Genomic DNA, 15,372 nt, shown 5'->3' on the forward strand with positions numbered 1-15,372 from the left:
TTCCTGCACCCACATGGGAGACCTGGAGGAGGTTCTAGGTTCCTGGCTTAGGATCGGCGCAGCACCGGCCGTTGCGGCTCACTTGGGGAGTGAATCATCGGATGGAAGATCTTCCTCTCTGTCTCTCCTCCTCTATGTATATCCGCCTTTCCAATAAAAATAAAATAAAATCTTAAAAAAAAAAAAAAGAGACCAGTTTAGCCTTCAACACATGCAGGGAGAGCCCTGCTGCATATCGAGGATGGAGGCACGCATGCGGACACAGCACACTAGGCCGAACACCTGCCCTATGCATGAAGCTTCAGAAGAGCCCTTGTAAAGCAGGTTCTTGCTTTCATGGTGGGAACACCATGGCTCAGAGGTGCAGAGCAGCAAGCAAGCCCCTTTGCCCAAGTTCCAGGCAGACAGCACCTATGCTGGACAGTCCCCAGCCAGTCTGGTCCAGAGCGCCAGCTGGCAGGTCCACACCTCCTACTATGTGATGTACCAGCAACACAGGGCAATGGAGCCATGAATGCATCTCCATTGAGCATAATTAGGACTCCCAGCTCCCAGCCGTGCTGGCCACACTGCAGATGCCCAAAAGCTGCACGTGGCTCCCTCACACGGCATGACCAGCCTGGACAATGCTGGCCAAGGCAGTGCAGCAGCTCCCTGGATCCATCAACCATGTGTTAAGTATCTAGAACCTCTTCCTGGCCCACTACGGGCAGCTAGTGGAATTTCAGGGTCTACTTAAAGGCCCTGGGCACAAGCAGAGTTTATGAATAAAGCGAGAGGAAGAGAGGAAAGAACCAGGCAATGGGACTGGCCGTGGGAATCCCATACCTCCACACCGGCCAGTCTCGGCCACACTGCCCCTGCACCTACTATCTCCAGGTGCTGCCACCAGCACGGGCGTCCACAGCCAGCACGGCACAGGGGAGAGACCTGTGAGCTCTGGGCAACAGAGGCCTGGATATAAATCCTGCCTTCACCATGAAACTAGACAAGAGTCCTGCCACCAGGCTGCTTGCTGTCTCTTCATAACCCCAAGGTGCGTGGCACAACGCACAGCAAGAGTAAGCACACAGCTTTCTGAACAGAGCAAGTGTTGGTGGGACTTGGAGGCCCTGGGGCTCGGCTGCTCACTGAGGCCAGCGTGCCTGTTGCTTGGGAGGACTGTGAATCCCACTTGACAAAGTCTAGGACCAAGTCAGACTATTACACGTTCCCACAACAGCCAAAAAGCCAGGATGAAGGGGAGCTGGCAAGTTCTATGAAGAACAAAGCCTGCAGCCAAGGCGCTGACGTGGACTGTGGTACAGAACCATGTGCCCAAGGAGGTCCTTGCCTGTGCAGAATGGGGACACCTTACTGTGTTAAGAGCTTGGAGAACTGCCAAGTTAAGACTGGTATCAGAATGCTTCCTGGGGCCCAGTAAAGGAACCCAGCACCCCCTCAGCACCCCAGGGAGCTCAGGGATGAGGGAGGAGGGAGGCTGGAGGTGATAGGACAGCCTGGACAGCCCTCAGGCCACAAGGAGGAGTGGGGACTTCCTCTTTGGGTGGCCTCTGTAGCCTGGTTCACAAGGAGAAAAGACAGTGGTAGGGCTCGGCAGCGTGGTCTAGTGGCTAAGGTCCTCGCCTTGATCCCATATGGCCGCTGGTTCTAATCCCGGCAGCTCTACTTCCTCTCTATCTCTCCTCCTCTCAGTATATCTGACTTTGTAATAAAAATAAAATAAATCTTAAAGGCAGTGGTAGCCCCAAGCAGACTCCCGAGTGGAGGGGCCTTGACCTCCTGTGACGGGGCTGAGACAGCTGCAACCAGGATACAGGACTGCCAGTCCAGTGCCCGAGGACCAGGCCAGGCCCCTGGCGTGCAGACACTGAGGCCCTCCAAACAGGACTAGAGACGCTGCTGGGCTTTCAGCAAAGACACAGAGGGGAGCCCCGCTAGCTGCTGTGCCTCCCAGGCAGGGCAAGAATGAGCGAGCAAGACAGGGCCCTTGGGGCAGGTCTAATTCTGCGTCCTAAGCATTCAGAGTACCCTATAGAGACGACCTAATTCCCAAGAGCCGGAGGCACCTGTAATTGTAAGTCTAATTTTCACGGTCTCTGCCGCTCCACATACAGCTCTAAGAAGCAGAGTAAAGCCAGTTTCAGTTCCTGCACATCCGTGTGCCAAGCCTCCCTCCCACCCGACTGTCCCTGAAGCCAGGGAGAAGTGGACTGGGCACAGCCCTGCTCACCTCCTTGGGGTTGTCCCCTGCGAGGCGGAACTTCCGAGGTGTCTTGCTCCGAGCATATTTGCAGCCATTGAAGTACATGCTCCAGGAACAACCAAAGGAGAAGGAGGCACCGCAGGTGTTGGGGTCTTTGCCTTGGCAAGCGCAGGTCCGGCTGCAACAGACCCCCGAGGTTAGGCACTGGGCGTGAGGTCCTGCATTCCAGAGTGCTCCTCCTCCCTGCCAATGCCCAACAGCCCCAGCCACCCTGTCCCCAGCCCCTTCTCACACTGTGCAAGTGGAGAAAGCCAGCTCTAAGCCATCACGCTATCCCCACCCCCAAGCCTGCTGCTGGGAGAAGCGCACAGGCTGTGAAATGGGAAAGGCCTGTAAAAACAGTTGGGCCACCAGCCCCAACACAGAGCCCACAAACGGGACCCACACAGCCCGCAGTGTCTGAACAAGGGTGTTGCTGCGGCTTTTCAGATGCCAACAGATCTTCAAATACAACCCTAGGGGTGGCACTGACAGCAGCAGGTTGGGCCACCCCCCTGGGGGGCCAAAATCCCAGTCCCAGTGCCTGCAATCGAGAGCTGCCTACATTCCCGCTAAAGCAGCAGACAATGACCCAAGGGGTTAGATCCCTGCCAGTCATACAGGAGGCCTGGATGGTGTCCCTGGCTCCTGGCTTCACCTGCTCTAATTACGTGGGGAGTGAACCAGCAAATGGAACACACTCCTCTCTGTCTCTCCTGCCGTCACTCAGTCTTTCAAATAATTACATTTTAAAAAAAATCTCAACACTTAAAATCTGGAAACAAGTCAAATGGATACGGGATAGCAAATGGGGCTACATCCCTTAGTGGAATGTTACTCAGGGACAACGAGAACGAGGTATGAGACACATGTCCATCCACAGGATCAACACGACGCTCAGTGGAAGAAGCCAGACTCCCAAGGCCACATGCTACCATCCCAGGTAGGTGCCAGTCTTGCAAAGACTTGGGGTGGGAAGGGCAGCTCGCAGGGGCACAGGGAAAAGGGGCAGCATGGAGCTGGCCTCTAACTTGCCTACGGTGATGGGCAGACACCTGTCAATACTTCAGGATACTTAAAAGGATCACATTTGGTGCAAACAGAGCTTAAGCCCAACAAGGGTAGGCTCTGTGAATCACTATCCTGAAAGCTTTTTCTATCTTTGTGAGCCTCATGAGAGCCTCAGGGTGTGGCAGCAGAGCTGAGCAGTTCACAGCCTCTCCCCAAGCAGGACCAGAACCACGGCCCTGACTGCAGGACACACAGTGCCCAGCAGAGGGCAATACCCTTCCGCAGGACTGCCTGGAGTCCCCAAGTAGCTGCAGTGAGCCCCAGTCCCTTCCCCAATACTTACTCATCATTGAGGCCACATCTCCGGCTGGTGGGGTTCCCATACTTCCGCAGGGTGTCAGTGAGCTCCTGGTAGAGGGTGTCTCCGAGGCTGCGAGGGATGCCCTCCCAGGCCAAGATGAGGATGACGATCACGGCATTCTGGCAGTGGTGGCCGGCGCGGTGCCGGACCAGGCACAGCAGCTTCTCCTCCAGCGTGTGTCTGCGGATCACCTGCAGGAATGCCCATAGATGCCTTTACCCTCGAGAGCCAGCACCGCCCAGGCTCCTCTGCCCAGGCCTGGGGGCGCAGGTCTGCAGGGCCAGAGACGTCCTGCCCTGGAGACAGCTGCCATGCATGCTCAAAGAATGTTAATGTTAGCAAATGAAGAACAAATTATTTTTTACAAGCATGAAATGAAAAACAGTGGAAGACACTGGTGATCTATGTAGATTTGCATGTTTACAAACACACCTGCCCATCTGGGAGCAAAAGAAAGACAGGGATTTTTCTGTCTTCCTGAGACCTGTGCAGAATAAAGGCTGCCTACTTGGGTTTTTCTGGCTAAAAGCCCCATGGGGGGGACCCAAACATAGGATTACCCTGTGAGCCAGCAACTGCTTCCTAGGCAAGGTCCCAAGTGAACGGCCCACAGGGACGCAGAGGCCTGGACCCCAGCATTCACACAGCATTACCGAGTACAGGTGAACCGGTGTCAACAGCCCGAGTGGTTGCTGGCCGCCAGCCAGTGGATCGGCATAACACGGTAGAATGTCATGCAGCCTTTGTAGAGAGGGAGATCTGTACTCATAGCACAGCTGTGAAATCAGACAGATATGGGCTGGCACTGTGGCGTTGAAGGTTAAGCTGCCATCTGTGACACCAGCACACCTTATGGGCACTGGTTCGTATCCCTGCTGCTCCACTTCCAATCCGGACCTCTGCTAATGTTCCTGGGAAAAAGCAGCAAAGGATGGCCCAAGTGCTTGGACCCCTGCACCCACATCAGACTGCTGGATGAACTTAGCTCTGGCCTGGCAGACAGCCACTGCAGCCATCTGGGCAGTGAACCAGTGGTTGGGAAATCTCTACCTCTACCTTCCTGTTTCAGAGTCTTTAAAAAAAATGTGTGTATACACACACACTCACTCAAAAAAGGACCAATACCATGATTACACTTTTATAGGGTACCAAGCAAAACTAAATTATGATGAAATACATGTTATCAAGAACTAGGCAGGGAGAAGAGGTACTGATAATGGATACAGAGTTCCAGTTTGGGATGATGAAAAAGTTCAGGAAATAGGACTGGTGGTGGCAGCTGGCATTGTGGCACAGCATATTAAGCTGCACCTCTTGTGAGAGCAGCATTCCACATCAGAGCACTGGTTCAAATCCCAGATGCTTCATTTTAAGTCCAGCTCCCTGTTGATGTACTTAGGGAAACAATTCAAGTACTTGGGCCCCCAGTCACCCACATGAGAGATCAGGACGGAGCTCCAAGCATTGGCCTGGCCCAGTGCTACTCAGTGACATTACCCAGTAGGTGGAAGATCTGTCTCTCCCTCCATCTCAGGCACGCTGAGATGCTTGCATATCAGTATGAATGTACTCAATGCCACCGCCTGTCCATTCAGACAGCTAAAATGGCAATTCTTATCACAATAAAATCTACAGCAAACCCCACTGAGCTATATGCTTTGAATGGATAAATTACAGGTCTCGGGCCTGGCGGCCGTGGCCTAGCGGCTAAAGTCCTCGCCTTGGACGCGCTGGGATCCCATGTGGGCGTTGGTTCTAGTCCTGGCAGCTCCACTTTTGCTTTGGGAACCTGCACCCGCGTGGGAGACTCAGAAAGGGTTCCTGTTTCCCGGCTTCGGATCGGCGCAGCACCAGCCATTGTGGTCACTTGGGGAGTGAATCATCGGACGGAGGATCTTCCTCTCTGTCTCTCCTCTCTGTATATCTGACTTTGTAATAAAAATAAGTAAATCTTAAAAAAAATTACAGGTCTCATGTCGGTTACATCTCAAACGAGACAGTGGAGCCCTAGGCCCCACTCTGCAGCTTGGGATCTGGCCAGGTCCTTACAGCTCTCACTCCCTCCCCCAAAGAAAGAAATGTGTTAGGGAGGGTTGGAACTGGGGACCAGGGATGTTGAGCAGCCCCAGAAATGCTGTGACCAGAAACGATGCAGGGGCATGAGAAGAGGGGCAGGATGAGGCCAGATGGGGACGGTCTGTGATGTAGGGCTGTTGCAGGACCAAGAGCAGGGGGCTTAATCATTTCACGTTTTAGCAAGGGGCAGATGAGCAGTATCTGCTGCAAGTGCTGGGATTGGGTGCAGGTCACGTCAGGCTGGACTACAACATCTCTCCCACCTCCCCTTGCCTGCCCTGACAAATGCAATATCTGGGGCTGGGAGTGGTTCTGGTAGCAGAGCTATGGGCACTGCTCTGCTAGGCTGCAGCTCCTGCTGGTGCGCATGACAGCCAGGGCTGGCGCGGACTAAGCAAAGCTGCAGCACCAGTGGGTGTGCACAAGAGCCAAATGGGATGTGGGACAGACCAGGCCAAGCCATAGCACATACTAGCGCACACAAAAACCGGGCTGAGGGCGGGCCTGGGTGTGTGTGTGGGGGGTTAACTGGGGCTCACACCAGCAAGGTTGTGGCATCTGCTAGTGTGCGTGAAGACCAAGCCTGTGATGGGCTGGGCTTAGCTGGGTTGGGCTGGGCCGCAGCACCCACTGGTTCATGTGAGAGATGGGACTGGGGGCAGAACTGACCAGGCAGCTGCATCTACCAGTATGTGAGTTGGCTGGCACAGGTGATGGAAAAACCCTGACCTGAATGAAGTCCGAGGTCACCCCAGGCAATGTTTCTTCGGGAACTCCCCAACTGGAACACGGGATGCAAACTCAGGTGATGGAGTGCATGTACAGGCACGGGGCCTCCTCAGTTGCTGATGCCCACGCAGTGGACAGCATGCCCAGACCCAGACGGGGGACATGACAGCCAGCTCATCCAGGCCAGGAGAGGATGTCAAGTGCCATGTCAGAGGATGGAGAGCAGAACAGATTGTGCAACTCTCCTGGCCAAACTTCGGCAGCAAGTGTCTGGGTCTGTGGATGCAATGAGGCGGACTTTGTCAACTAGCAGATCTTGGAAAGATTTTCTCAATGCTGCAGTAATGAAATCAACAATATCTCAGAACTATCAAAACCAGTCAAGTAATACCCTCGGAACATTTTCCTCCAACTCGAGGTCTTAAGGTGACAACAAATGACCATCTCCCATCTCCGGGTGCTGCTGTGGTTTTGTAGCAAGATAGGGTCCACTTCACTACCCCCTCTGCAGACACAGGAGAAAAGGAAGCTATGACTTAGCTCTCTCTATCCCAGTCAGAGGACCACATGGACACACCTCCTTCTCATCTATGTAAACAACACTAAAAATAAAGATTAAAATAAAAATAGCAAAAAGAAGAAAAAAAAATAAAGAGGCAGATGATCAGGACAAGAGCAACCTAAGCAGACAAGCCACAGACCCTGGTGTAACGCAAGCTTGTCGGATCTAGTCCTGTGCGACAGCAGGGGAAACAAACAGGAAAGGGTGTGGGTTCCCCAGACCGAGCAACAGGGACAAGCCCTCAGTGACGGCCTGCTCCGAGGCTTGGGAGACCGAGCAAGTGCACCTGTCACCTCCCAGGGCACACGCTGAGGTTGAGGGACCCCTGAGAGCCTGCTGAATCCAGCAGGCTCTGCCGGACAGGAAGCCAGAGGGTGGTGCACTACGTTTACAGAGAATGCATCGGGGCCAGCATGGAGAAACAGCAGGCTGCCCCTGTAGTGCTGGCATCTCATGTGGGGCAGAACTGACCAGGCAACTGCATCTACTACATCCCAGCTGTTCCACTTGTGATCCAATGTCCTGCTAAGCCCCCGCCCCCGGGGCTCAGCAGTGGAGGATGGCCCACATGCCTGGGTCACTGCACGCACGTGTGTGTATCTGGAAGAAGCTCCCTGACCTGACCTGGCCCAGTACCAGCTGCTGGGGCCATTTGGGGATCAAACTAGTGCATGGAAGGTATCTCTCTCTCTCTCTGTAACTCTTTCAAATAAAATGAATATTAAAAACTCTAGATTGTGAGAACGGCACTAAAATGTTTGATGGAAAACTTGGAGACATATGCATCTGAGAACCTTCCCAAGTTCATGGGAATGCATGTATCAAAGAATGCATAAATTTCAGAAATGTATGTGCTAAATGTTTACCTTTTATATTATCTTTAATTTTTATTCAAAGTCAAATTCACAGAGAGAAGAAGAGACAGAGATTTTCCATCCACTGGTTCACTCCCTAAGCGGCTGCAACTGCCACCTGGAGCTGAGCTGACCTGAAGCCAGGAGCCAGGAGCCTCTTCCAGGTCTCCCAAGTGGGTGCAGGGTCCCAAGGCTTTGGGCCGTCCTCAACTGCTTTCCCAGGCCACAACCAGGGAGCTGGATGGGAAGTGGGGCAGCCAGGAAGTGAACCACTACTAATATGGGATTCTGGTGCATGCAAGGTGAGGACTTTAGCCATTAGGCTACCTCACAGGACTCAATTTTTTATCTTTTAATTCTATTTTCCCACACTTTTGAAGGGCCCTTGTGTCAGGGAAGTAAGTGGGTCAGCCCACAAGACTAGTAACTTCAGTGCAGTGAATCATGGTCTGTCCTTCCAGTGCAGGCACCAGGCCTTTCACCAGCCTACCCTACCCGATCAGAGTTCCAGCCTTATCCAGATAATTTCTTTCACTCTTGTAACAAAAGAAACAAAAGAAAAGGTAGAAACTCAGATTTTTATATGAAACTTCCGTGTTATAACCCCCCAGGGCCAGTACAATGGCTCCACAGGCTAATCCTCTGCCTACAAGCCCTGACATCCCATATGGGTGCCAGTTTGTGTCCCAGCTGCTCCGCTTCTGATCCAGCTTTCTGCTTATTGTCAGGGAAAGCAGCGGAGGACGGCACAGATGCTTGGGAGCCTACCCAAAGGGGGCTCCAGGCTCTTGACCTCGGAATGGCTCAGCTCTGCCTGTTGGGGAGTTATCTAGTAGTGGAAGATCTTTCTTCTTCCCTGTAAAATCTAACTTTCCAGTAGAAATAAATAAATAAAAACTATGAGTACCATATTCGACATTTTTTCTTGTGGTAAAATACACATCATTTTGGGCCCAGCACAACAGCCTAGTGGTTAAGTTCTCACCTTGCATCTGCTAGAATCCCATATAGCTCCAGTTTGTATCCTGGCTGCTCCACTTCCCACCCATCTCCCTGACTGTGGTCTGAATAAGCAGTAGAGGATGGCCCAAGGCTTTGGGATCCTGCACCCACGCGTGGGAAACCCAGAAGTAGTTCCTGGCTTCTGACTTCAGATTGGCTCAGTTTCAGCTATTGCAGCCAACAGGAGAGTGAACCAGTGGATGGAAGATCTTTGTCTCTCCTTCTGTGTATATCTGCCTTTCCAATTTAAAAAAATAGTTTAAAAAATACACATAATTTTTACCACTATAATCATCTTTATATTTGGTGGCTCTGGCTACATAGGCATTATTGGACAATTATAACCTTCATCTAAATTTTTCCTCCTGCGACTAAAATTCTCTATTCATCAAAAGACCCTCATCACCCCCTCCTGTAAGTGGAACCACATACCATCTGTGCTTTGGTGACTGGCTTATCCCTCTCACTGCACACCCTCAGAGCCCTTCACGTGGCAGCATGCGGACTGTGGCAAAACCGTCTTCAAATCACTGCCCCTCTTCTAAAGACCCGAACGGCAGAGGGACATAGCAAAGAGATTTTCCATCTGCTGGTGTATGTCCACATCAGTGGGGGATGGGCCAGGCACATCAGCCAGGAGCTGCGTTGGAAGTGCTGTGTCCTTCTAAGCATGTGCAAGTCACGTTTCCAGCAGCGCAGGGAGAGGGAATGAATTCCTGCCTGCCTCCAACTTCCCAAGGACAGAACTCTAAGTAATTCCTCCTACCAAAATAGTAGGCTGTTTGGCAACTGAATAGCTTAGAAAAACTCAGGTCCCACAGTAGTGCACTGCCTGGAAGGAAACAGCTAGGAAAGCTGTCACTTCGGAGCACACTTGCTGCCGTCACGGGCCTGGGGTGTACCAGCCATCTGCTCCTCCCTTCCGTCATCAGACCCAGGAACACCGTCACTGCCTGCCCTTCCACACATCCCCGCCTGGGCTTGGGAACCCCCACGAGATGCCAGGTATGCAGACGCAATCTCGGGCTGCCCGAGGCCTCTGGAGACGTACGTCCTCTTCAGTGCCACCCAGACTTTAATAGGCCATCTTCCCTAAAGTGGAAAAAACTCCTGCTCTGCCTTTGGACACAGCTTCCAGCCCACCCCCCCGTTTGGAATCCCCTCAATGATCATGAGGGTCGGCAGGAGGAAGGCCAGCTTTCTCCCTGCAGCTCATGTCACTTCCCTGCTGTGTTCCTGGCAGGGAGGAGGCGCCGGGAGGAGCAGGGCAAGCCCCCACCTTCAACAACAACCTCTGACCTGCCCCTGCAATGATCACCACTCACAAGGGCACAGACCTGTGACTGCACTAACTAGCCCAGATTCTCTTGTCACATGTAATTCTGTACTACTGACTGACGAGCACTAAAAATAGAAAACAATCACTAAAAATAGCTATGCGGTTGCTCAAGTTCAGACACCTTTTCCTGAAATGCAAAGGCACGTAGTACAGAGCAGATCAAGACGGGCAGGAGCACAGGTGGATGAACGCTGACCAAAGCCGTCTCACCACCTTCCTCCCTCCATCCCCTGGCCTTTCGGCCTTCACCCACCTGACCTGCCTCACCAGGAACACATCTCCACCTCCTCCTCAGCCCACACAGTACAGCCCTGTAGCCACAGGCACAAACACATTCCACTTCTCAAGGAAAAAAACTAGTCTGAATGTTCCTGCCACCATTCATGCCCCTGCCCCGGCTCCTTGAGCAGCCGGAAGTCGGCCGGCGCATGTGGTCCCTCGTCCAGGGCTACTCCGACTCTCTGCTTGTCTCTGCAGCACAGCTGACATAGTCTGGAGCCTGCCCAGCTCTGCGCTGCATGGCAACTACCCGAGGCACTGTTCCACAGCCTCAGCACAAGCAGGGGCTCTGCTGGCCTGAGCTCTGTGGCGACCATGAGGGCTAGGTCAGGAGAGCCATGCTGACGGAAGGGGTCTAAGTCTGTGACCACTTACTGTTGGGACCCTCAGGCTGACCACATGGAAATGGGGCATCAGATCCAGCACATCAAGCAGCACAGCTGGCCCACTGCCTGCCAGCCCTCCTCCTGTGTCAGCTTTCCAGGCAGCTGACAGGAGCACAGGGGCACAGAGGGGGTGGAAGGAATCCAATGGTCCCCCAGTGGCACCCAGAGCTGGGTGAAGACAGCATCTCTGGCTCTCCCTCTTCCTGAACCAGCACTGAACCAACAGGCAGGGCACAAACCAAGTGATGACCGACACAGTCCCAAGGCCAGCCTTGGGACTGCAAGCCTAGGGATGGCATATAATGAGGGGACCACAAACAACTCCCCCACAACTTCAGCAGTGATGTGCATCAGGAGGCTGGGGGAGCAGGGCACAGGCTCAGCAACAGGCACCTGACACTCACCCACTTGGCAATGGGGCAGCCGCGGGAGCTCTTGCCCTCCTTCCCGGTGTAGATGACCTTCTCAATCCTGATGGCTTTCCCTTTCTTCCCATACCTACGGAGGGAGACAAAAGCCAGTGTTAGCACAGCAGAGCCCACAGGACATCTGCTCACAGCAGGAAGCCCCGCTCCTCCTGCCTGTGCAGGCAGCAGAGGGTGAACCGGAGAGGGAGAAAGCGGTAAAGGTCTGAATGTAGTTTCTCTTTAGAGGCTACAGGGACGCAGTGGCCAGGCTTGAGCCTGCTGGGCCAGGTTCATCGGCTCCTTCTCCACTTCCACTCCTCAGGCCCTACCGTGGTCCCAGGATGCAGGGGTGGTTGCACAGACTGGCCCCTGAGCCAAGGGTGCAGGCAAGCATTCACAGCCACCACCACCACAACTGAGCTACCCTGAGTTAACCACTTGTAAATTCAACAGAAGAAAATAAATGGGAGACACCTCGATTGTGCTTACAACCTCAGCTGACACTGTGGGGAGGAGGGTGACCCTGCCAAGCACCAACACAGGCTCCCGTGTTTGCCTGCATCCTGCAGAGCCCCTGGCTTGGTCCCCTATCTGCATACACTCTCTCAGGGCTTATGGTCTTCGTCCTCGGAGATCCTTCCACCCAGGATTCAACTGACTTGCCCAAGGTCACACAATGGTGGTTTAGCACAGTCTGGGAAGGGCAGGCAAATGGCTGAAGTTCGGTTTGCATGGACGCTCACATGCCATACAGGAGCACTGGGGGAGTCCACATGCAGCAGGTCACGGATCAAGTGCTCGGGCTCTGTGCCATCCACATAACAGATGCAGCCCTAGACTGAGCTTCCGTACTCCTGGCTTTGTCCAGGCCATTTGGAGAGTAAACCAGCAGAGGAAGATCTCTCTCCACCTATTAATCTGTCTTCCGAATAAAATGAAAGCAAATTTGAAGAAAAGGGTAGCTCTAAAGCTCAGACTGGGTCTTAGCATCAGCTTACACATGTACTCAGTATCTGGATAACTCGATGAACTTCTCTAAGCCTCAGCTTTCTTTTCTACTAAATGGAGATACGAATGGCTCTTACATCCTGGCTTTGGTAAGGGTGAAATGACAATTCATGAAGATGGCAACAGCCACAGAACTTTAAAGTCCCTGGCATAAAAGATGAGCCTGACAAATAGCCATTACTTTCAATGGGTAAAAACTGTCTCGTGGAGCCATCTTATTTGAAGAACACCTTAAGTTCTGGGTGCAACATCACATCACCTGACACCTGCTCCTTCCCCATCCTTGGTGTGATGGTTCCCGTCTTTGGGCTCTGTACTGCCAGGTGTGTTTGTAGCACCGGCTGGCTTGTCCAGCTGAACTGCAGCCATTTCCTCCCAGTGGTTTTGGGGAGAGGCAGGCCTCGTTACTGACAAGGTCTCTTGTTCTACACATTTTCAATCAAGTTTATGACTTATCAAACATACTTTAACACCCAGGAGTTAAGAAGATCTCTGATCTGCCTACATGACATGTTACTTTAACAGACTGTCTACATCAAACTAGCTCAGTGTTTCTGCGGTGAATCCGACTTGATCGTGCACAGTACTTTAATATACTACTTAACAGCATATAAGGTCATTACAGCTGTAAACACACATTCCACTCTATTTCTAGGCTCTTCACCCCAGAAGTAGCCATACAAATGCAAAAGGGCAGAGTAAGAAAACGGTCACTGATTCATCCAGAACAGAAAAATTAGAAATAATCTAAGTGGTCAGAATTGGACTAGCTGAGTTAAAAATAAAATAAAATCAATGTCCACACAATGGAAATGGCAAGTATTGTATGTGCTGATGCAAGAAGAAATTAAGTGAGGGGGAAACCTAAGCTTTACCCCTTAGTTAGAGCTGATCCTGCTGGGCTCACAACATGCACACATGCCCCTGTGTAAAGGCTTGGAAAGACTGCAAGCAAAGCACCAAAAATGCAAAGTAAGTTTCTTCTGCGAAGAGTAATTGCCAGAGAGCCTTATTCATTCTAACATTCAAACAAAGTCTCTTCCTTCCCCTTTCACCTGGCTCTCCCCCGTCCTCCATCTTGCCCTGTTCCCCTGCCCTGGCAGCCCCCATTCTGTCACCATGGCAGGAGATATTTTCCTTCCTGTTCCCTCCAGCCCCAATTAAAAAAAAAAAAAAGCCTTTTATTCCATTTTCAAAATTAGAGAACAGCAACTTTTTAAAAAAGATTTATTTATTCTTATTGGAAATCAGATTTCCAGAGAGGAGGAGGAGAGAGAGAGCACAGCAAGATCTTCCATCCATTGGTTCACTCCCCAAGTGGCCACATGGCCAGAAGTGAGTCAATCCAAAGCCAGGAGCTTCTTCCAGGTCTCCCACACAGACGCAGGGTCCCAAGGCTTTGGGCTGTCCTCGACTGCTTTCCCAGGTCACAGACGGGAGCTGGATGCGAAGTGAAACAGCTAGGATATGAACTGGCACCTATATGGGATCCTGGTGCATGCAAGGTGAGGACCTTAGGCACTAGGCTACTGCGCTGGGCCCAAGAACAGCAATTTTTAAAAATATTCTGATTTCAGACTCCTGAGTTCCCTGCTTTATAGTTCACTTGAGAACTTAGCAAAAGGGTGACAGTGTCTGCAATAACCACAACCTTTAGTTTCAAAGGCGTTGGCATGACTGTCAATGCTGCCACTAGGAGCACCCGCATCCCTGTGCCTGCATTGGAACCCTGGCTCCACTCCCTGTCCCAGCTGCCTGGTGCTCTGGGAGGCAAAATGTGACAGCTCAAGTACGTGGGTCCCTGCTATCTACACTGGGAGGCCCAGAGTGGGTCCCTGCGAGGCTTCAGTCAGGCCCAGCTCCAGCTGTGGTGGGCATCTGGGCAGTGAACCAGCAAATGGGAGCTTTCTGTCTCCTTTCTTTCCCTCTCAAAGAAATCCTTCAAATACAACAAAACCCTTAAGGAGCATTTAGTTGGCCACAGGAAGACTCTGGAGTCAGGATTGGGCATTTACTCAGCACGGCCTGAATCAGGAGGTAAGATCGCACAGAATGCTGCTTTGTTTGGTTCCTGGACAACTTCTGCTCAGTCAGCAACTATCAGGAAGCCGCCCATATGCAGGCACTGACCCTGCGTGTCCTGGGGATCCCTGCAGGGGAGAGGAGCCCCAGCGACCACGCTGCGCTCACTGCAGTGCAAGACTGATCACTTTCCTGCCAGAGGGTGATCCGAGGACACGGCTGGCAGTGCTCTGACCGTGTCCTCCCCTCCCTGCAGTGACATTCACCTTACAGTGAACTGCCCAATCAGCCAGCTCCTTTTTCCTGCTTTTTCCCTCTAGCTCCTTCTTGTTGGATGCTTCACTTTCTGGTCCATCATGAAGACACCCTCCTAGGACACACAAAAACTCCATCTGTTAGCAGGTTTGCAACTTTGCTCTCACGTGCCTGGCAAGCATGGCCAAGAGGGTCACAGGACCCGCAGCGGCCCCGGGGGCTCAGCAGGAGCAGAACCCAGACTCCCGGGCATCTACTGGGCTCACAGGCAGCCTGGTGGTGGGTGCTGTCCCAAGCCCCCAGGAGATGCTGCCACTCCTTGGGCTGAACAACTGCTTCCCTGTACCAGCTCCAGGGACCTGCCACACAGGGTCAGTTCTTGGTCTACAGGAAGAGCACTGAGTGAAACCCCAGGCTCTGGGAGCATCTTCTCCCAGATGGGACACACAAAGCTGTGCACACCAGTTGGCTACGGGGTTGACAACTGATTCTAGTTACCCATGACAATGAGGATCTGGGTACCGGGAATAAACTGGGACATCTTAGGATCTGCCCTTATCTCTCCCCTTCTTTCTCTAAAACCTACAAGCAACACGATCTAGATTTCTGCTTCCCTGCCCTGCCTGCCAACAGGGTGGTCCTGTGGACAGAGAGCAGAGGGAGGAGCCCAAGGAAGGAGCTAGGCAGGAAGCCCATCACCACCCAGGCCAGGCCTCTTCTTGTTCCAACAAGGATGTTAAAAAGATGCAAGTAAGATAAAAGCAACAAGTGACGAAAACCCGGGATGGGCGGAGGAGACGCGGACACCAAGAATCAGTGGGAACTCGTGGTTTGAG

General features: G+C 52.5%; 1 protein-coding gene across 5 annotated transcripts in view; it reads right to left on the bottom strand.

Moving 5' to 3' along the window:
- The window catches only part of TET3 (tet methylcytosine dioxygenase 3), a 104,873-nt gene that overhangs the window by 9,528 nt on the left and 79,973 nt on the right, over window positions 1–15,372 (bottom strand). For all 5 annotated transcript variants that reach the window (XM_058667734.1, XM_058667735.1, XM_058667737.1 and 2 more), the window contains 3 exons: window positions 11,249–11,342; window positions 3,600–3,808; window positions 2,234–2,384 (listed from right to left, as the gene is read on the bottom strand). In XM_058667734.1, coding sequence (XP_058523717.1) covers window positions 2,234–2,384; window positions 3,600–3,808; window positions 11,249–11,342 — 454 coding nt within the window. The remainder of the gene's footprint in view (window positions 1–2,233; window positions 2,385–3,599; window positions 3,809–11,248; window positions 11,343–15,372) is intronic.

Source organism: Ochotona princeps, chromosome 8 (genome assembly GCF_030435755.1).
Source record: "Ochotona princeps isolate mOchPri1 chromosome 8, mOchPri1.hap1, whole genome shotgun sequence".
Taxonomy (NCBI): domain Eukaryota; kingdom Metazoa; phylum Chordata; class Mammalia; order Lagomorpha; family Ochotonidae; genus Ochotona; species Ochotona princeps.